This window comes from Anoplophora glabripennis, unplaced genomic scaffold, assembly GCF_000390285.2.
Source record: "Anoplophora glabripennis isolate ALB-LARVAE unplaced genomic scaffold, Agla_2.0 scaffold175, whole genome shotgun sequence".
NCBI classification, from domain to species: Eukaryota; Metazoa; Arthropoda; class Insecta; order Coleoptera; family Cerambycidae; genus Anoplophora; species Anoplophora glabripennis.
The window spans coordinates 293956-318275 of NW_019416926.1; the positions used below are offsets into that span (position 1 = coordinate 293956).

General features: G+C 32.6%; 1 protein-coding gene across 1 annotated transcript in view; it reads right to left on the reverse strand.

The window, feature by feature from the left end:
• Positions 1 to 24320, reverse strand: part of LOC108904780 (sushi, von Willebrand factor type A, EGF and pentraxin domain-containing protein 1-like) — a 74988-nt gene that overhangs the window by 46454 nt on the left and 4214 nt on the right. The window contains exons 2-3 of the mRNA XM_023455692.1: positions 22244 to 22364; positions 11206 to 11337 (exon numbers count right to left, since the gene is read on the reverse strand). Of these exons, the coding sequence (XP_023311460.1) occupies positions 11206 to 11337; positions 22244 to 22364 (253 nt within the window). The remainder of the gene's footprint in view (positions 1 to 11205; positions 11338 to 22243; positions 22365 to 24320) is intronic.

Sequence of the window (24320 nt, forward strand, 5' to 3'; positions counted from 1 at the left end):
ATCTATTTTCTTGATGAAGTTGATTGGATCAAGGTCACGCGCTTTCCTGGCACTTCTGAATTTCAAGGAACATTTATAAAAAACACAGATTTTTACAAGAATGATTTTTGAAATTGATACCTTTTTTTTATTAAATATTTTATTAAATTACTGAATATTGTTTATAAACAAAAAAATCGTTTGTGAAATTTACCAACGATTCAACGAATTTTAATTTTCCTCGCCGTGTTATGATTTTTTCTTTATCTTTTTTTATATAAATGTACATTATATTATATTATATTCCGGGAGTTATACGTGCAAATCCGAAATCCGGCACCATACAGTTAATTCCCGGTACAATCACAGAAAATCCCGGTCATACCCATGTGGCTAGATGTTCTTTTAATATGTCGTCAAGATCTGCACTAAAATTTATGAGTCCACGAAACACATCAGGGTTGTCCGAATTTTCTGTCTCGTCGTGTCCCCGAAGTGCTAATTCGAAAGCTCCGCAAAATTTTATGCAATCTACGATTTTAGATAATACATAACAATTTTTGGTTACCTGTTCATTGTGTTTCCGTATATTATCCCAATATGCAGAATCTGACTTCTTATGTTTATTTTACTTAATGACTTAAATGACTTAAATCTTTCACACTGTACATTGTCCATGCTTTATCCCCACCGAAAAGTAAGCATGGAAAACAAAACAGTGTATTTTTTAAATCACACCCGCACACACACTCTGCTTTTGTGTATACATTATTGTTAAATTGTCTTTTATAACTTTTACTTCGGCTTGTTCCACTAACTTCAATATTTAATTGTGGTGTCGGCCCACCTAATTCTTTTATTTTTAGTTTATCCGCATAAGGCAGAGAACCAAATAAAGTTTTTTTTAAAACGAAACGCTATTCATTTTAATAACTAATATCCGTAGACGCCTAAACGAAAATATTCACACGTGCCGCTCGCAGAAATAAACCACCACATACCACGTACGAAATATTACTGCATTTACTGCAGCAGTGGCTGGCGCTGTTGCAGCCACAAAAGCCCCTATCTTCGTGTACTGGGTCACGTGCCTGATTAGCCAATAAAAACAAAGGACGCATCTAATTGTTCGCTGTGCACACATTTTGTATATGAGGTTGCATATAGTATGTATTTATTTCAGTTGAACAAATTTTACACTCAAACTTATAAATTAGTTTTATGTACTTTGTTCCAAAATAGCAAATTGAGGTTCCAATAATACGGTGGATAATTTTTATTCCAAACGTGGAGGCAATCTCCACCTCCTCCGACGAGGCAGATATTCCAAGGATCCTCAAAATGTATAAAATATCCGTAATTTTGAAACGGTTATTTAAAAACCAATTTCGTGTCACTTCTGCTTATAATTCATAACTACCTTGTCACAATTTCTGATTCAGTAATAAAAGTAAGATCAAGCTCCTGCCGAGGCCAACCCTGTATCAAATGTAAAATCGCCGCTCGCCCTTCCCCTCCCCCTCCCGTCTGAAGGATTACCATTTCCTCTTTTTTCCCCAAAGGAATATTATATTACATCTATTACGATCCATTGCCTTGCTTCAGTAATTACCGAACAGCCCTTATTAAGGCGTCAGCTGAAGTTGAAAATTCAGAGCTGCTCGGAATGTAATTAGGACAAAGAAATATTACATTAGAGGAAAGTTATTTTATTTCGCCCGCTTCCGGGAAGTGCGCGGGCTTTGTTTTCCACATTTTTTGTTCTCTCTGTTCGGACGTCTGAAGAGCGCTGACGGTGAAATTTAATAATTTATAATGTTGTTTTAAGTAAAAAACTGCCGCCGGAACCAGATATGAAACTTGACGCTCCCCGCGAATGTAGGAGAGTCCCTTTAATGCTGTTTTTCGCTCCGGAATGGTTACCAGATGAATATACAAGAGGTACGGCAGTTTTATACGCGAGTATGCCAATATTGGACGAAAAGAGTCAGAGAGTCTGAAACCTAAAACCAAAAATGTTAAACGTAACGTATTATGATTGTATCCCATCGCATAATATCGACTTTTTCAAATAGAACACCCTGTGTTTTATGATTTCATTAGATGCCTTTCTGTAGACCCTACATTTTTTTAATAGCTTTCCCTGTACCTAAGTCGCGTAGTTTTTGCAAAAAAAAAAAACATTTTTATGTAAAATACCAGATTTGCGCCCGTTCCTTTGGCTGTAATGTGATTATTTTACTGTTATTATACTTTTCCTATTACCTATTTATCTTTCAGGTTAGAGAACACCTAAATCACGTATATCCAAACCAGTGGTTAGGTCGTGGTGGTCTACTTCCTTGGCCCGCCCGTTCACCTGACTTAAATAGTCTGGACTTTTTCTTGTGGGGTTATTCAAGGAGCGAGTATACAAAGTACCCCCAACGGATATTCAAGACTTAAAAGAAAAGATTCAAAACGAGTTTCTAACTATGACGCCTCAAATGTTAAGAAATGTCCACATTCATTTTCGCTTTGTGTAGAAAACAACGGTGGACAGTTTGAATATTTATTTTAAGTTAGCTTGCGACTATGAGTATTCTTTTTTCAAAATTCTATTCATCCAAATTTTCTCCAATTTCACTAATAACTTTCCTAACTACGGTAACAGTGCTCGATTTTCAATATGATACGGATGAAACTTCTTCAATATTTTATTTGTCAAGCCTTTGAAAACTACAAGATTACTACTAATTTCCTGGCACTAATATTTGGAAAAAAGTAACACAAGCCTGTCAAGTAATGGTGAATTATGTCCGGAGCGATGTTTTTGAGCTTGTCTTGTGACGGAGTATTGGAAAATGTAATTAATAAAATAAGCGACATAGTATCTATATTCTTGATGAAGTTGATTGGATCAATATTGTTGACCTTGAATGAATTTCTAGGTCGTTTTACAATTTTGATTTAAGGTCGTATAGTGGCCTTGAACGCACCCCCATCACAACATGAGACTTGTTTGCATTACATTTATCGCAATCTGGGCGGGGAGCCATATTAGTGGTATATAACTATAAATTTGTTTAGCGCTATAGTAACAATATCGCGTTATTTTATTAAAAATATATTTGTGGAACAAATGTGGAAGAAGTTTCACTAAACAAGATATTCTGAAATGACATTTTAAGGAATCATGTAACAGTGATGAACCTCCATTCAAAAAATTAAAATTTTATGCGATACCATCAACGTCGACTGGTCTGTCTACATCAAGGAGCCCATCGTATTCGATGCAAAAAAGAGCAAAAAATTGTCGGTCTTTTATCAAAGGAAAATCGTGTCATCATTTTTAGGAGGCGTAAGATGAACCATTTCAAATTTAAATTGAAATTGAATGTTAAATCTGAAATACCGCTGCATACGCACTGTGTTCTGGTAGTAGCTGTAGTCGCCCAGGTGCATCAAGTGTACGAAGTGGTCGGTTATATGTCAAATACTATCCTGGCGAGCTTGGTTGTTAATCACAGACAGCCTCCAAAAAACAAGTAAACAGCAGTGGCGCGTACAGAGGTAAAATGTAGTATATATGTGGAATTTAAAAAATAAATTGGATTTATAATAAATTACATTTAAAATAAATAGTTTATGAGAACAAAGGAATTTTTGTAAGAACAAGGGTGCCAAACGTGAACTGATTCCTTTATCCCTTCATAATGCATTAAGAAATTATTCAATTTCTAAACCCCTTAAAACCGTATTGCACTGGATCCCTTGACAGGCAATGATTTATTACTTTGCATCGAATATGATTCTACTATAGTATGTACGACGGCATTATCTACATTAGCGAGCCATCTAAATCAGTGGGACCATCTACAATGTGTACTTACTGCAATGTTTTTTTTTTCATTTGGATAATGAGATCAAAAGTATTAACATTTTACAGTGACAATTTTACTTTCCTCTTTGATTGAAATTGAGTAAAGATAAATATTTTAACTTTACTCAACTGTTAGAAATAGAAAATAAAAGCAAATGTATTACCGTGATAAAAAATCATAGAAAAATTAAGCAACCGAAACTTTAAAATATTTTTACTAAAACACGAAAAAATTGTTACGCACTCCTTGATTTGGCTCGACTGTTGATAACAAGTTATTAAAGGTTGCCCTACATATTAAATGTATTTTTAATATTTTCGAAAACTGCAAATAAAAAAGTTATGATTTTTTTTTTAGCCAATCCGATCAATTTGCTTACAACGTAATATTAAGTATTCGCAAAAGTGTCATAAAACTAGTACCTATAACTATATTCTGCTATTTTTCATTTAAAAAAAACTAAGAAAAAGTTCCTATTACGATGGTCTGTATTTAGATTATTATTATTTCAATCTCTGTCTACAATTTCAACTCGTTGAAGAAACGTCGATTTAATATCCAGATTTTGCAAAATTATATTGATAATGTTTATTTTATAAAATAAATATCTCATACCTACTTTAGACTAGTGCATTACTACATCAGTACCAATGGCATTAGGACTTTGAATTCATAATAAGAAAATATTGGGTATTCTATTAAAAACACGTTGTTTTTAAAAAATAATATTAAGAAAAGCACTATATATTACATAGTGAAAACAGTAATCTTCTTATCTTCTAGAGCAAAGCAACTATTTTACATCCTCAGAGGTTGGGAACCCTTGTCAATATTTGCTGAAATTTTAGCAGTTTGGTTTATGTGTTTTAACGCCACGGTTATTCAAAGTGGTGGACTGTATGAATAAAGAAATAAAATGGTTGGAGATGGCTTACCTCCTTTGAAACTCCTATGTTCTTGAAGGGCCCTTCTGATGTCTTGAAAATGTTGATTCGGCTGTCTATTTATTTCTTATGGAGTTGGGAATCACACGCACTTGTTACTATGTCGAGTCTCTCGAATGGAATGAATTGAATTATATACAAAAACCATCTCCAACAAAAAACAGTACGTAAAAATAAGAAGGATTTTCGTATTTGAGTGAATAAACTCGAAACAAACATGTTGTTGCAACAAATGAAAAAGAATAGAAAATTTATTTTATATATTTTAAAAATGAATTGTAATTACAATAACACCCTTTTGCGGTGAAGCCGCAACATAACCGCCCACCAAAATATATAAAAAAAAATGTATTGTTATGTAATAAATATCAAAGAAAAAAAAAACACATAAAAAAAAAGAAATATGTATATACAATATACATGTATAGCAAGAAATAACATTTATTGTTGAGGGAGAGGACAAAGTTTTACTAATGGTCTTTGCATTAAACCTCGTTTTGTTCTCACGGTAGCTACTCGAGCTATTCCATCAGCACCAGGATGGAGTTTTTCTACTCGTCCCAACGTCCATTGTAAGGGAGGTGAATTTTCAATTTTTATAAGAACTACTGTACCCGGTTCAATTTTAACTGCCGATTTGTTCCACTTATTACGCTGTTGCAACGTATGTAGATACTCGGAGTGCCAACGCCGCCAGAAATCGAAATGCATACGTTGCAATAGTTGCCAACGACTAAGACGGTTAAGAGATAAATGTGACAGATCTGGATCTGGTAAAGCAGTTAAAGGCTCTAGTGTTAAAAAATGTCCCGGCGTTAGGACAGAAAGGTCATTCGGATCTGAGCTTAAAGGGCACAAAGGCCTAGAGTTTAAAATAGCTTCTATCTGAGTTAGAACAGTGTAAAATTCTTCGTATGTTAATATTTGTTCTCCTACGACTCTAATTAAATGAGTCTTTACACTTTTAATGTTTGCTTCCCAAATACCTCCAAAGTGAGGCGCGGAGGGTGGATTAAAAGACCATTGAATTTGTTCTTGTTCGGCGGCATGTTGCATGTACTTTGAGAGTTCTTTTTGAGAACCAACGAAATTACTACCGCAATCCGAATATATTTGTGTGCAACGACCTCGACGGGCAATAAATCGTCGTAAAGCAGCAAGAAAACATTCTGTAGATAAGTCTGAAGCAAGCTCTAGATGAACTGCCTTGGTTGCAAAGCACACAAACAAGCACAAGTACGCCTTTTGCGATTTTACTCCGCGAGACTTGCCTAATGTAATGAAAAATGGGCCGGCATAATCAACTCCCACACATTGAAAAGGTTTAATTTGGTTTACACGTGTTGGAGGTAAGTCGCCCATAATGGGTTGAACAGAACGTGGATTTGTTCGAAAACACCGCACACATTTGGAAAGGCAATGACGAATGGCACGTCTGGCAGACAAAATCCAAACTTGCTGGGAAAGAAGAAACTGTAGTGTCTGAGGACCAGGATGAAGATGAATTTTATGTACTTCTTCAATTAAAAGTTCTGATAAACGATGAACTCGAGGAAGAAGTACAGGATGCTTTTGATCATAAGACAATGAAGAATGAGCAAGTCGACCACCTACTCTGATAATACCATTTTTGTCAATAAACACATTAAGTTTTCGAAGTGGTTTACTGACAAGGTGTCCCTTTTCAAGTTTGGCAATATCGTCGGAAAACGATACATGTTGAACACGCTTTATCAAAAGAAGAAATGCATTATGTATCTCATGTATAGTTAGAGGACCAAATAATTTGGAATCACAAAATCGAACATTATTTATAAAACGAAGGCAATAGGCAATGATGCGTTTAATTATTGCGAGAGAGGAATATTTTTCTAGAAGTAAGTCTAAAGCATCAAGAGAAACGAACGAAGAAAGAACGACCCTTTTTTCTTCTTCCAAGGAAGCTGGATTATTTTCATAAGATGAAACTGGCCACGTGTCTTTTGGTGACTTCAGCCATGAAGGCCCCGCCCACCATTGAACATTGTTAATAAGTTCTCCTGGAAAAAGTCCTCGTGAAGCGATATCAGCTGGATTATCTGTAGAACTAACGTGATACCAACAATTGGGAGAAACTTTCAATTGAATACGACTTACTCGGTTGGCAACAAAAGTTTTCCATCGATGTGGAGAAGACTTTATCCAGGATAACACAATAGTAGAATCAGACCAGGCATAAGCATTTTGAAAATATAATTTTTCTGAATAAATATTAAGAATAAATGAAATCATATCAGCGAGCAACATTGCTGCGCAGAGCTCTAAGCGTGGAATTGAAAGTTTTTTCAAAGGAGCTACTTTGGACTTGGCATAAACAAAGGAAACGTGAGGAATTTCATAAGGGCTAGAAAATAAGAAGTATATGACAGCTGCATAGCCCTTTTCCGAACTATCAGCGAATCCATGTAATTCACAGTTTTGAAAAGATTTTGGAACTATGCATCTAGGAATTTTGAGAGTTGATAAAGAAGCTAATTGAGCTTGATATTTTTGCCAACTATTGACAACATCGTTTGGAGGGGTCTCGTCCCAACCTAAACCTAAACTCCAAAGGTGTTGCATCAGACGTTTTGCAAAGAATGTTAGGGGAGTTAAGAACCCAAGAGGATCAAAAATCTTTGCCAGATCAGAAAGTATGAATCTTTTAGTACAGGCCCTATCGATTTGAGAAACAGAATAAGAGAAATAATCATGTGAGGGAAACCATTTTAGACCCAAAATTTTCACTACAGAATTTTCATCATCAAAAGATAAGGATTGTTGAGCATGATAAGACATGGGAATGTCAGATAGAAGGCTGGGGTGATTACTACTCCATTTTCTTAATTGGAATTGACCTCGTTCGAGTAGCTTGATAAGGTCTTGTTGAAGAAGTTTAGCGTTTTCTATTGTGTCACAACCAGTGACGATATCATCCATGTAAATATCAGAAGAAAGTACCTTAGCAGCGAGGGGAAAGTGTTGAATTTCATCATTACCAAGTTGAATCAAAGTGCGGAGGGCTAAATACGGAGCAGACGATACACCGTAAGTAACAGTTTTCAAACGAAACTGCTGTAAAGGCTCAGAAGGCGAAAATCTCCAGATAATTCTCTGATAGTCCCTATGATCTGGTCGTACCCAAATTTGTCGATACATTTGTTTTATATCGGCCGTAAATACAATCTTATGTAATCTGAAATTTAGAAGAATAGAAACGATATCCTTTTGTAACTTTGGACCAATTAGTAAACAATCATTCAAAGAGATATTATCTGAAGTTCTACAAGATGCATCGAATACTACTCTTAATTTAGTTGTAGTACTATCCGGTTTAAAAACGCAGTGATGAGGAATGTAATATAATTTGTAGGGATTTTCCGGGAGATTAAACACCTTTTCCATATGATTGCTATGCAAATAATCTCTCATAAATTCAGAATATGCTTCATATAAGGACGGATCACGAAGTAGACGACGTTCTAATGAATAAAATCGGCGAAGTGCAATGGAGTATGAATCAACGAATACCGGATCAGAATTTTTGAATGGTAAAGCCACTGTATATCTACCAGATATATCACGAGCATAATTTGAGATGAAATGCTGTTCACATAATAAATCTTCAGGAGATGCCTGGACCATTTGAGGTATTTCATCAAGTTCCCAAAATTTTTTAAGAATGGTGTCCAATGAAAAATCAGTAGATGCAAAAAATGACCACACTGAATTAACAGTAGAACATTTTACCTTGCCCATAATAATCCAACCAAATATAGTTTTAAAGGCAGAAGGTTCATTATGATTACCATTGATGCGACCATCCTCTAATATTTGGGAAAATATGTCAACGCCCAAGAGCATATCGATATTACCGGGGATATTGAAACTCGGATCTGCTAGATCTATGTTATGAAGATGTTTCCACTTTTCCACAGCAATCGGGACGTTTGGCATGTCGAAGCAAATTTTAGGTATTACTAAAGCATCAACGTTAAATACCGGAGAAACTTGACCACGAGGTCGAATTTGACATTCAACTGACCTTGAAGCTGATGAAGACATTTGTCCTAGACCGAAAATAGCGTGAGATATTGTTTTTGTATTTAACCCAAGACGATTGGCACAAGTTTGTGTAATAAAGTTTGCTTGACTTCCTCCGTCAAGCAGAACACGAACCTTTTGATAAAATCCTCGAGAATCTAATATTTCAACAATAGCTGTTGGAAGTAGATTAGTAGTATTACTGGAAGCGACAAGACTAGTAAGGGAATTAACTTGCTCTGAATGAGAAGGACTATTAACAGAAATATGATTTGTTGAATCCACATCAAGTGTATTAGAAGTAATCACTTGAGGCTGTAGGGACGAAGATCGTTCACGTGGAAAATGTAGTAAAGTATGATGTCGAGATTTACAAACACGACAGGAAAATTGTGAACGGCAGTTATTTGCACTGTGCGTTGAATGAAGGCAATTTCTGCACCAATTTTTTTCTTTTGCGACTTGAAATCTCTCTTGTGGAGATTTCGAAATAAATGAAGGACATTTTAGGAGAGAATGGGTAGAGCCACAAAAGGAGCAAATAATATTGGAAGAATTAGCATCTTTATTTGTAATCAAAAATGAAGAGCTAGGTTTATTACGAGAGGTCATTGATTTTTGTGAAGAGTGCGTATTAGAATTAGAAATACATTTTTGAGAAGACAAAGCCACTGATTCAAGAGCTGTGCACTGTTTCAATAAAAAGTCATATAAAATTTTGTAAGATGGAATATTATTACAATTTTCTTGTAATTCAAAACGTTTAACTGAAGCAGCATCTAATTTTTGTATTAATAACTGAAATAATATAAAGTCCCAACTATCTACAGGCAAATTTAAATTTTTAAGTGATGCTAAGTTTTCTTGAAAAGTGTCTAATAATTTTCTAAGAGCTTGAGGAGATTCAGAGTTTAATTTAGGTGCATTAAATATTTCTTGCCAACATGCATTCGCAAGAATTCTTTTATTCTGGTAACGATCTGTTAACATATTATATGCAATTATATAATTATCATTAGATAACTGTATGGATTTTACCAGACCCAGAGGTTCTCGTTTTAGAGCCGAAAGTAGGTATTGAAACTTTTCTATATTAGAAAGAGACTCGTTATTATGAATAAGAGAAGAATACAAATCAATGAAATTCGGCCAATCTTTGTAATTCCCGTCGAATGCTGGCAACGTAATTTTTGGCAATTTAATATTTGAAAAAGAACGATTATTCAAAGATACTGCATTTGGTTGAGTATCTTCAAATAAATCATGAAAAGTTGTCTTAATTGAATAGTACATTTTCATAAAAGTTTTTCTAACTTCTTTATCTGGAGCCAAATCAGCATTTTCAGTAACGGACAGAGCAGCAATTATAGAAGCGTGATGGCGTTCAAACTCTTCATAGATCTTCTCTATATCATTATATTGAATTTTAAATGAAGGAAGTGAATTACTGTCATCGATAGCTGTCTGTGCTAAATCGTATAATTCAGTCAACTGATCTATAGAGAGTTCACGTATAGCACGCGTTTGTTTGATTTTATTAGACATATTAAATGTAAAGTACAAATGCAACTAATTATTATAAATGGAAAAATGTAATAATTATAAATGAATTCAATACAATTTCAGTTGGAACGAGTTTAAATTGTAATATAAATTGTACACCAGCCACCCGGTATAAATGAAATAGAAGATAACAAAGGAATGTGGTAGGCCGCAAAAAGTTTATGATATACTTTAGGAATAAAAATGGACTTAAAATGTAAATGAATAGTTTTGTTTAATGATTAAATTGTTAAACAATTTGTCACAACAACAATAATGAAGTAGTTTTGAATAAAATAAATGTTTTAATCCGGAATCGAAGGTACCATGTTATAACGCCACGGTTATTCAAAGTGGTGGACTGTATGAATAAAGAAATAAAATGGTTGGAGATGGCTTACCTCCTTTGAAACTCCTATGTTCTTGAAGGGTCCTTCTGATGTCTTGAAAATGTTGATTCGGCTGTCTATTTATTATTATGGAGTTGGAAATCACACGCACTTGTTACTATGTCGAGTCTCACTTGTTCAAACTCCATAATAATAAATAGACAGACAAATCAACATTTTCAAGACATCAGAAGGGCCCTTCAAGAACATAGGAGTTTCAAAGGAGGTAAGCCATCTCCAACAAAAAACAGTACGTAAAAATAAGAAGGATTTTCGTATTTGAGTGAATAAACTCGAAACAAACATATTGTTGCAACAAATGAAAAAGAATAGAAAATTTATTTTATATATTTTAAAAATGAATTGTAATTACAATAACACCCTTTTGCGGTGAAGCCGCAACATTATGGCGACAAGAAAACTTACCTTAGCTATTTGAAATGCTCCTACTGTAAATGTTTCCCCTCCGCTGTAGTTTATGTTTTTTAATTGCCTATTTAATAATAGACATTTAGTCTCCTCCTTTGATGACTGACTTATTTCATCCACATTTTTTATCTGAAAATTGTAAATCAAATGTCAATTTTATAGAAATTCAATGTTTCAAATATTTGTTATTGTAAACTTGATCAAAATTGATTTACGTGTGACGTTTACTGAACGAGTAACGTGCAGTTGAAATAATACATGCATAAACAGTACTGCTGTATTAATTAGATAAGTGATCTTTTCTGTTTTATTTTGAAATGTTAAACACGGTCTCACATGCGCCATATGATTTTTGCTTATAACTTGGAAACGACTGAAAATATTGTCCGAAAACAATTTACAGTTTAATATTTCATTGACCTAAAGGCGTCAAACAACCTTCTCTAAAGGCCCGGTGGTGCTGATATTAGTGGTGATGATAGTGATGGCAAGGATAACGAAAATGACGACGTAGATGACGACGATGATGCGGATGACTATGAGGACGATGACGACGAGGATGACGACAATGATAGCGATGATGAGGATGGGCAATGAGGATGAGGATAAGGATGATACGTGTTCCCATTGCGGTTTCTTGATGATGATGATAATAATGATAATATTATTGTATTATTACCATTACCATTACTATTACTACTACTATTACTATTAATATTATTATTATGACTTTCAATTGAAATATATTCTTGATTATATTTGATGACAAAACCCTGAAATCGGAGATTGTAGCTCACCGACCAGCCTAGCACTCCAGTTTCAAATCTTAATATGCCAGCGAATAAATTTTCATTACCCACTATAAACATCTGCTCAAGCCGTGAAAGAAAATTTTAAAAAATTCTTCTGCTGTACCCGGTGGTTTACTGACAATAGTTTTAAAGAAATGTGCTGCACCTTCGTGCCATCCACTGTCCATGTCCATTATAATGCAAAATTCTTAAAAATTTGCTACCTTACCAAGTGCTTGAAAATCAGCTGGTGAATAGCAATATTAATAAAAAGAGACAAATTGATTAACAAAAACTATCGACAGATTAATCTTACTCTTCTTGAAGTGAAAGTTATGGAAAGAATTATTGAAACTGTAACCGAACTGTTGTTTTGTCACAAAATTAGTCCTGAAAAGCAGCATGGATTTCTCCCTGGGAGATCAACAACCAATTTGCTGCAATTTTTAAACGATTGGACCATCACAATTGATAGTGGTCAGTGTGTTGACGTTATATACCTTGATTTTAGCAAGGCTTTTGATAAAGTGCCATTAAACATTTCAGTTCTAAAATTGAACATGTAGGTATTAGAAGTTATTTCCACAAATGGAATGTATTTTTAAGCCATCGTTTTTTCCGTGTGATAATAGCAACTGACATCTCAGAATACTATTCTGTTAAAAGTCGACTTCCTTAAGGCTCAGTAGTTGCCCATTAATCTTTCTTATACAGGGTGTTCCACCTAAGAGAGATTTTTCTGTAACTCTGTAACTGTAAAATTTATAAAAAAATGATTTTAATAAAAAATTGTTTTGAATCATGTGGGCCATGTAAAAAATATATTTTTAGCTTTACAGGGTGTTCCATTTCGCGTGGGCGCTACATAACTTTGTTATTTTAAATAGAACACCCTGTATATTATTGCATTTTTGAATTCCTTGTTTAATATTAGCTAGAGTTTATTATATACACATGGTGTTTAAAACTTACCGTTTTCGAGATATTCAGTTGTTTTTGAAAAAAAATCACGATTTCAAATGAGGCTAGATAGCATCTAAATCATAAGAGTTATAAACCTGCAGTTTTCATAGTTCATTTTGACACAAATTACTTTATTTTGTAATTTTTGAGTAAAACGTGTACGTTACTCAGACTCGGAAATACTGAGACCTACATTTAATAATCTTATGAGTTGAAAAACTTTGTTTTTTCAAATGGAATGACTCATATTCATTGTCATGGGTGAATACAAAATTGAATGCCCTTTCGACTGATATAAGGTTGTCCGTACTTATCTCTAACAGTTTTCCAGAAAAATCTGGTCCTTTTCAAACAATTTTTAGTGCAGTTTGACATACAAAGCAAACTACATGTCACTCTAGTTTTTTATTAATGATTACGTTGTAGTTATTTTGCTAAGTAGACAGTAGGTAAAAGTTTATTATAATATTTTCAAAATGTCGCTGACGTAGGAAGAAATAGTTTGATAGGTATGGTTTTTGTCCTGTGCGACAGATCGCACCAAGAATTACTACATGTAGACTTTCAGCGGAGACTGGAGTTTTGTCAGTGGGCACTTGAGATGTTAAATCAAGATGATGATTTTTTTAAACGGGTCTTGTTCTCTGATGCGGCTACTATTCATAAAATTGGTTTTGTTATTCGCCATAATTGTAATTATTATGACACAGTAAATCGTCACCAATTCCGGACAACTCATAGCCAACACAGATGGTCTTTAAACGTGTGGGGAGTAATTGTGGGGATCCATGTCATTAAACCATTCTTTGACCAGCATCAAACTGGAGCAGTTTATACTTTTATATGTTTGTATGTTTATACTATACTTTTTAACAAACATTGTAGAAGATTTGTTAGGCGACACTTCGAAGCATGTGGATGCAGCATGATGGTGCTCCACCTTACAATGCCGCTGCGGTTTGTCAGTTTTTACATGAACTTTTACCAACATATGACCAATGTTGGACGGTCTTTTAAAAACAGAATTCGTTTGTGTATTAATGGAGGACACTTCGAGCAATGGATGTATAAGTATTCTTCTCCTTGTTATGTTCCGAGTTTCAGTTTGTTTCGTTTTGCGTTTTGTTTTAGTTGTTGTTAGTGGTTTACTTTTGTTTGTCAAACCACTTTTTAAACATGCCAGTAAATATTGACACTGTCAGTCCCAACCCTGATAAAATGTGAGGGAAAAGTAGATTTGCAAGACCTTCTTGACGCTGCTACATAATAGTCCAAGCGGTATCTGTTTTAAAAAGGGTAGACTTGGGTAAAACGAATATGCTCGGAGATTTTTGCTTTAACGGCTTCTAAACAACATAAGAAATGATAATTTTTCTATGCAAATAAAAAAAACCGTGTGCTTAATTGTTATTGCAAAAAGTATAAAAAATAACAAAAAAATTCATTTTTTTCTTGGATTTCTCGTCGACAACTTAGCAACTATTCATTTTAGACAAAAATGGAAGAGGAAAAAAAGTTTTGTAATTAAATTTTGAACAAGATAGAGTTAGTTGCAATTCAAAAAAATAATTATTGTTATTGCAAAAATCGGAAAAAATCATTTAAAAAATTGCAAAAAATGCTAGTTTATTTGTCAGTTTTCTTCAGACACTTGAATAATACCTAGGATCTTCATACATTTCCGAATTAAACATTTTAGTGCATAGAATCATCACACCAAATTTCATCTAATTCGGTTCGATAATTTTTACATAATAATTGTTTAAATTTTTTATTTTTTTTTAATTAAAAAATTTTCAAAATCAAATTTCTAAAAATCTAAAGCCTTTGAATACTTGAAAATTTCATCACAAAAAGAAGAGCTCTCAAGCTTAAAAATGTTTTTTGAAAGATTAAAATCGGACGATTAGGTGAGCCGTGGTGATTGTTTAAACATTTTCACAAAACGCTTATAAACAATTGCAATAATTTAATGTTTTTTTCCAATTTTTTTTATTTTAAAATATGGTTTGAAAGTACTCGGAAAGACGAGTATTAAAAAAAAATTATGATCCGCCCATTATTTTCGGAATTAAAGTTAATCCTAATTTACAGCAAAACTATAAGGGTATAAGGGCTGTTTTTTGAACTAATAGGTTTGTCATTCCGAGTACTTTCCAGATATAAATTTTCAAAATTTGCAATCACGGGCGTCCTATTTAAAATGTCACCCAAAGATATTCAAGACCGCGTGAAATCCATGAGGTATCAGTGGTGGGGGGAGCAAACACATAGCTACTCCGATCTGAATTATCGAGTTCAAAACTGCGACGCTCGGAAAAATTTCAATTATTTCAGCTTCTAATGGACCAATTTCGATTATTCTTTTTTTAAATCGCTGTCTCGCAACTTAAAAAATTCAATTATCATATGTTCAACTACCTTTTATTATTAATTATTGGACTTGCAATTGCGAAAATGTTTAAACAATCACCACGGCTCACCTAAGCGTCCGATTTGAATTTTTCAAAAACCATTTTAAAGCTTGAGAGCTCTTCTTTTTGTGGTGAAATTTTCAAGTATTCAAAGGCTTTAGATTTTTAGAAATTTGATTTTGAAAATTTTTTAATTTAAAAAAAAATAGAAAATTTAAACAATTATTATGTAAAAATTATCTAACCGAATTGGATGAAATTTGGTGTGATGATTCTATGCACTAAGAAGTTTAATTGGGAAAAGTATGAAGATCCTAGGTATTATTCAAGTGTCTGAAAAAAATTGACAAATAAACTAGCATTTTTTGCAATTTTTTAAATGATTTTTCCGATTTTTGCAATAACAATAATTATTTTTTCGAATTGCAACTAACTCTATCTTGATCAAAATTTAATTACAAAACTTTTTTTCCTCTTCCATTTTTGTCTAAAATGAATAGTTGCTAAGTTGTCGACGAGAAATCCAAGAAGAAAATGAATTTTTTTGCTATTTTTTTAAACTTTTTTGCAATAACAATTAAGCCCACGTTTTTTTTATTTGCATAGAAATATTATGATTTCTGATGTTGTTTAGAAGCCGTTAAAGCAAAAATCTCCAATCATATGCGTTTTACCCAACCCGAAACAGATACCGCCTGGACTATAACTACTTTTTCGGAGTTTAGAAAAGAACCTGATTTTTTTGAAAATCTATTAGAGGTAAGTATGGACTACCTTATATCAGTCGAAAGGGCATTTAGTTTTGCATTCACCTATGACAATTAATATGGGTCATTCCATTTGAAATGAAAAGTTTTTCAACTCGTAAAACTGCAGGTTTCTAACTCTTACGGTTTAGATGCTATCTAGGTTGAAAAAATGCCAAAAATGAATAATTTGAATATTACCAATTGATATAAAAACTATTAGCATGTGAATTATCTTAATATATATTTTTTTAATTTTTACAATTATTTCTGACATTCTCTATTTTTGGGGGTGATTCCACCCCCTGAGCGCGGTTAAGGGTGGATTTTCTAATTCAACGTGCTTATTTCAGTCATGAGAATAAATCTTTCTTTGTATCAAGAATCATTCGATAGAAAAATTCACATGTTAATAGTTTTTATATTTATTGGTAATATTCAATTCTTCATTTTGGGCGTCTTTTCAAACCCTAAATAGGGGTGATTTTTGAACATTTTCAAAAAACTAAAAGCTATGCTCATCTTAATTTTTTACGACGAGTAATTTGAGACCAAAAACATATATTTATATATTTTCTTTAGTTCTCTGAAAAAATGCGCGATTTTTGCGGTCACTTTTTCTTTTAGGCGAAGATGAGGACGATCATTTTAGCGGAAATGAAACAGACGAAGATGCTGATTATTTGAATGAATAAGAAACTTCAGAAAGTGAACAAAATGACGAAGAATTGCAATAAAATCCAAGAGAAAAGGACAAAAACGAATATTATGTGCGATAAATGCAAAGTAGAATAAACGTTATAATTCCAAACCTTATACAAGGCCTATTTTTTAGAATAACTTGGAATTTCAGTTTTGATCAAAGCAGGGATCTAGTTTATAAAAATAACAAAAACATATGTGTTATATTCGTGTAACGCTACCAAAAAGGAGATTCTGTTGCTTTTACTAACTTTTACTCATATTTTCAAATAATTGATTATAAAGTAAGTCAAATTTTATTTTACTGAACTATTATTATACAGGTTCGGAAAGTCCCCATGGTATAATGAAGGGCAACTTAAAGTCCCCACTAGTTGGGTCGCTCTCATTCTATCGCGCCCCACCACAAATAATTGCGGAATTTTTTGGACTGGGAGTGCGGTATGGAGATATACTACACCGTGGCACCAAAAACTCTGATATATTCGATAGGGTAAATAATTAATCTAATACCAGTTGAATTTGATATTTTTTAAAATATTATTTTATTAATGATATGTAATGTAACATTTCTTGGTTAGTTAAATAATTATATTGAAGATTTTTTTAAAAATAAAATGTTATAAACCGTTTACTATTTTAACCATTGTTCACTACATCCACATACCTGCATATTTAGTGTTTTCCTGTATTCGAGATATTCATTTATAAATGTTGTCTTAAATCAATACATACAGGGTGGACTAATAGTGATTATATTACTCCTATGTCATATAGATAGAAAATACATATTTTATTAGGGCATCGAGCGGTGCCTTAAAGAGGACATTTTAAAAATATTATGAAGTATACGGAGCGTTTTGGAAAGATGTATCAAACATGATTTATAAATAGGATGACCCGTTTTTTATATTTCATATATACAAAATATTTCAGACAAAATAACTAATGTTTTCAAAAATGAATAAAATATATAAATTGCAAATGAAAATGTAAAATTAATAAATAATATTATACACTATAAACGTAAAAGATAAAGATAATTTTCTTAATTTTTTTTCTTGTAATAATAATTAATTGTTGATTACTGTATGTAGACCAAATATCTCAACATCTTAATTCAATTATCATATATCTCTATCACATACTATACTAATCAATCAGTATGATTTATGAATGAATTACGTATGGCAATTTTTAAATACTTACCTCCACCCTAGGAAAAGTCGCTAAGAATATGGCGAATCCTTCGAGCAGATACTACTGGAGGCATGCCATTGCGAAAATTGTGGCTGAGTGTGCGAGAGAGACAAAAAGTACCTCAGTACAAGCGGTCTCACTCTAGCACGCCGCGATTGGTTGGAAATGAATGCTCCAACCAATCGCGGCGTGCTAGAGTGAGACAGCGTGTCTGAGATACTGTCTGTCTCTCAGCCACACTTTTCGCAATGGCATGCTACTTCCAGTAGTATAGTAACCTGTTCATTGTCGTGATTTTAATTTAATACTTTTAATTATTATACATTAATGTCTGATTCATTATTGTAATAAAGAGATTGTTAAATATGTAGTAGTGTTACACGTAAACTAACTTTTTGTTATTAAGAGAAGTTACATTTTTTGGTTAAATACAGGTTTAGTTATTTGAATTCCAGCAGAAATAATTTAGATTATATATCGGTCTGAATTTTATAAATTTTGTTCAAAAACTTACGAAAGCGTATTTATTTTCTAAACATATTTTAAAATGTAAGTCTACTATAATTTTTATTTTAATATTATTAACTATTTATTGGGTATAGTATTACTTATAAATAAATAATCACTAATAAAATACTCAAGAACAAGATAACTAAACTAAACAACTACTCGACATCATAAAATAAGGTTTTTAATATATAAAGCTGGGTAAATTGTTTATTGTTGCTGATATTAACAAAAATAGACATGCATTGCACCGATCAGGAAAAGGCTAGAATAATTGATGCTCTTTGACAGCAGGGAGATTCAGTTCGTAACATGAAATCACCTACGTCTCTTTGTTCCCGACACGGCTTTTCTTATAACGTTAATTGTTAATTTACTGTTTGACGTATACGGACCGGGATTTTAGAGACCATAATTAAACAAAGGGTTAAACTTTTATTTTCAGAAATTTTACATTGATAGTTCATGTAAGTAATAAACGCGCTAGCAGAGTAAAATATAACATTAATGAACAGTCTGCACGTGGCAGCGCTAGGCCCGCGCATGCGCGTGAACATCGTTCTCTTAGCGTGCTTGATTTTTAACTTGAACGTTTCAAATTCGGTTAAAAAATCTTGCGCGCGACGAAGGTGGCGTTCACGTGCGTGCACGGACCAGGCGCTCCTTCTCCCGCGTACTTTAACTTTACTGCTGCTAGCGCGTTTGTTACATGAACTATTAATGTAAAACTTTCTGAAAATAAAAGTTTTATCCTTTCTTTAATTGTCTCTAAAATCCCGATCCGATACGTCCAATAGTTTAACAGTTACATAAAAAAATAAAGCTATCTTGAGAACAAAGAGGCGTAGGTGATTTTTCTTTTTTTTTAAATTACCATAAAAATAAGCTCTATTTAACGCAAAAAGAACGAATTCCAGAGCGACCTTTGCCTAACCCTGGGGTCAATTTGATTATACCGCTGTTTTTCACATCCTACTTTGTTAGTTATAAAAGGCAACTTAATGACAATTTTTTGAAATTTTTCTTTTTCGATACGTTTCTTTTGATCAAATAGAACCTATATCTACGATATTAACTTCTTAAAATTAACGTTTAATTAAACAATTAATTGCAAAAAAAAACGAACGAAGTTAATTAACAAATACCTGGAGCAACAATTTCATTCACGGTCAATCGAATTGGCCCTAGGCACATATGTTGATCTTTGGATTGACCGCCTTTTCCATAAATTTTATCAACATCCATCTATTTTTGCAATAATAATGCTTAATTTTCGAAAACTTATTTTTCCGCGTTCGGCTTTTTTTACAGTTAACAAATTAGTGAAATATGGTTTTAGATACCTTAACTAAATTATAGGTAATTTAATTGCCTAAATGCCGCCAACATAGAATAACTATTTTTCCGATATGTCGTCTAGATTTTCATGGGTAGTAAAAAAAGTGAAAAAACACGTAATTTTGCAACTTATTTACTTATTTGTAATTTGTCAACTTAACGTCACTTCTTTCGAGTTACTTTTTTGATATTATCATACCCTTGTCCTCCATAAAATGCAATAAATAAATACCTACTAATATTTTTTAGTAAATATTCAGGTTTTGTGATATAATTCCACTGGAGGAAAGAGTAATTATTTAAGCCTTTTCCTGATCGGTACAATATATGTCTGTTTTGTGTTAATAACAGCAACAACAAACAATTTAAATTATAAAAAAAAACTCAATCTTGACAGAAACACGCGTAATAGACAAATACGTAGGTATTGCCTAATGGCTAATAAATGGTAATGGTAGTAGCATTTAGACCGCATGCGTGAATTCAGTTGTTCCCGCAGATGCTTCGCCCGATTTTTTTGCTATTGCTCGTAAAAAGCACTGAGTTTATTTGTAAACAGCATAATATGACTTAATAGTTGCGGGGATTAATTTACTGTTTTCAACTGATTTTTTATTCACACCAATACAATGGTAAGTTCAATTTTGTGTAAACAGACTTCATTAATTTATGAGTTCGTTTATTATTATTCTTATTATTCTTTATTATTATTATTAATATTGTTGTTATTTTTAGTGTTACTGCTATTATTATTATTCTAATCGTTTAAATATTTATTGTCATAAAAAATATATAATATATTTTGTTAAAAATAACGTATTTTTATTTACATCAAAGTTTCATTGTTTATTAATAGTTGACATCTAAATTAATTGAAAAGTATTAGCTATTTATGCGCCAAGCACAATTACGTTTATTATTTTTAATATTAGTTTTATAGTTAGAGAGATATATGATGAGTGAATTTAGATTTGGTCTACATAATTGTAATACACAATTATTATTATAAAGTGGTATAATATAAACAAAATTGTTTCTTTTTTAAGAAAATCATCTTTACCTTTTACGTTTATAGTGTATACATTATTAATAAATTTTATATTTTCATTTGCAATTTAGGTATATGTTTGATTCATTCCCGAAAACATTAGTTATTTTGTCTGAAAGATTTTGTATATAAAACACAGAATCAAAATGAAGATTGTTTACTGTTCCATCATTATTTCATTATTATCATGATTAAAATATGAAATATAAAAAATCGGGTCATTGCGCGCGTTTAAAAACCATGTTTGATGCGGCCTTCGGAATCACCCCGTATACTTCATACTATTTTAAAAATGTCCCCCTTAAGGCGCCTAAAAATTATTCTCTATCTGTATGGAATAGGAATAATATTATCACTATTGGCCCGCCCTGTATGAATATTTCTAGTAATGGAAAAAAAACTTTAAATATGCAGGTATTGAATGTTGCGAACAATAATTAAAAAAGTAAATAGTTTTTATATAATATTTTATTTAAAACAAATAATTCAATATTCTTATTTAACTAACTACGAAATGTTAACATATCATTAATAAAATAATATATTTTAAAATATCAAATGCAACTGTTATCGGATTAATTATTATTCACCCTATTGAATACAACAGTTTTTGGTGCCACGGTGTATATTTCCAAACAACACTCCCAGTCCGAAACATACCTAATTATTTGTGGTGGGGCGCAAGAGAATGAGAGCGATCCAACTAGTGGGGACTTTAAGTTGCCCTTCATTGTACATCGGCCGTTACGTGAGAGCGATAAAGTAAGTCATAGAAATCCGTGCGATAGACAAGCATGGTTACATCGAAGACGTTTCATAATCTGAATATTCACTCCCACTTCTAACACGAAACGGGCGGTGACTATTCAGATTATGAAACGTCTTCACTGTAGCCATCCTTGTCTATCGCATGGATTTCTTTACTTTACTTTGTCGTTCTCATGTAAAGGCAGATGGACCATGTGGATTTTCCAGCCCTGTATACATAATAATTTTGTACAAGTTTTTGATTCTAATATGGACATTGGTAGAGGTCAGGCAGACCCTCGCTATGTCTTTTATGTGCATAAAAATGTATGATTTCCAGCGAGGGTTAATAAAGCCACATATTTTCGATGCAAACAATTAATAAAACTTTCTCTAATTAACTATAAAATCTACAAAATTATTTACGAGAACACCTAATTTTGAGACGGCGGCATTTTTCTATGTTTGTATACTTAATTACTTTAATGTGTACCTATTTTATCAGACATAGACTATCAGATACTTATAGTTTAATTGATTTCAAATTGCAAATATTTTTTATAAATACTAATTACTTACTATATTACTGGGCGAGCTAAATGTTACTATGGCAATCCTAGTGTGATTGGAGTCAACTGTGATATCACTGAGAAGTTTTTTCACAAACTTAAACTCACTTTTGAAATTATTTATACCAACACTAGATGAAGCATCTATTAAAAACACTATATCTAATTTCGTATGCAGTTTCAAAATATTTATATTTCTTCTAAAAGTATTCTCCAGAATTTCAAATTTCGATTCATTTGAATATTTCATGTCGTTAAGGTTACTTATATTCATATGTTTGTTACTAAAATTAAGAAATGAATTGTAACTAGTCGAAAGATTTAAATTTTCAGGCGATATTTTTAAAATCAGAAATGCCATTGTGATTACAATAAACGTGCAATACATTTTTATGTGCACTTATAACTTATGCACTATTTTAATTACTCGGTAAAACAAAGTCACAAATATACGACATATTATCTTATGTTAACTGTGACCTATGATCCCTATATCAATACGGTTCTATTAAATATTCAGTGGCGTCGAATTTCTGCGGTTTTCAATGAAAGTAGGTAACTCCGCCACTTGAAAATATATTCCTATACTCGAATTCATTGGATATTTACCTTCAATTTGATAAATCATTAGCGAAGTTTCATTATTTTAAATCAAAGGTCTTCAGAGATTACTTAGGAGAATTTTTTAAATTTCCGTGAATCAAAAAATATCGATTTAAGGACCCATGTTTGGCTTAACCTCACTGAAAGAATCGCCCTTATGAAATATGTGAATATGCATAATAATATTAAGAAAATGATTAAGATGGCTTCACTTATGGGGTGGTTAGCTTCCAGGAACCCTGAACACATTGCTATCGGGAAACGAAGATAACCGTTAAGATTATGCATGCAATCTCGAGTTTATTCAGGGTGCATTGGCTGCTGGTTTGTAGCACGAAGTTCCATACTGTATGTATACTACTAACATTGGCTGATGTATTCAAGATGCTAGGGCATTCTGCAGTTTCAATGATGTTTGTTGACCAAGATACGGGAGTTGTCAACAGAAAATTTGTTGCTGCACGTACTAGATATTAGTTTATTTATTTATTTAACAAAATAAAAAAGCAACAAACTATAAAAGACAGATATGACTACATAAGTAAAGCATTTTTTATATTATAGGCAAACAACAAAAAAGATCGACATTATTTTCTATCTTACTGTACTTGGAAACAATTTGATATAACGCTGATGCTACTAGGATGTTACTACGTGCTGCGGGTAAACTATAAAAACATTATTACTTCTAGATAATAGTCGCGGTACTTTGATATCAATATTACTTAAAACACCTGGACAGTCCAAAATGTTATGTATAACTTTATACAAAAACATTACTTGAAAAACAGATCTTCTTTTAGCAAGTACATGAATATTGAAAAGCTCAAGTAATAGATCATGCGGAAAACGCTGAGGGGGATATGTACCATCCAATAAGTACACAGCTGATTTCATAAACCTACGCTGTACTCCTTCCAAAGTTGCAATTTGATTAGCATAAATTAGGTTCCAGACTATTGATGCCTATTCCAATTTAGAACGAATAAAGGTAGTGTAGAGCAATCGTAGTGTAGAAATACTGATAAAGCTCTTGGAATTCTTTATTATGAACCCCATATTCTTGAAAGCAGATGACGCAATTATGTCTATTTGTTTTGTCAAATGTAACTCCAAGATCTTTTATGTAATCGGGTGTATGCAATATTATATTATACAATTTACAATCGAATAGTACAGAATTTTTTTTTTTTTGGTGAATGTAATGATGATTACGTTTACCGTTAAAGTATTATTTAGACACCACAAACTAATGACATTAAGCGCATTCTGTAACATATAGCAGTCGGCAATGGTGTTTATTTCGCAAAATAGCTTAAGGTCATCTGCATACATTAAATGGTGTACTTGTAGATCAACCATGATGTCGTTTACAAAAAGAACAAAGAGTAAGGGTCCGAGTATAGATCCTTGAGGCACACCAGATATTTGATGAAACTTGTGCGATTTAAAGCCACGATGCTGAACAAACTGATACCTATTTT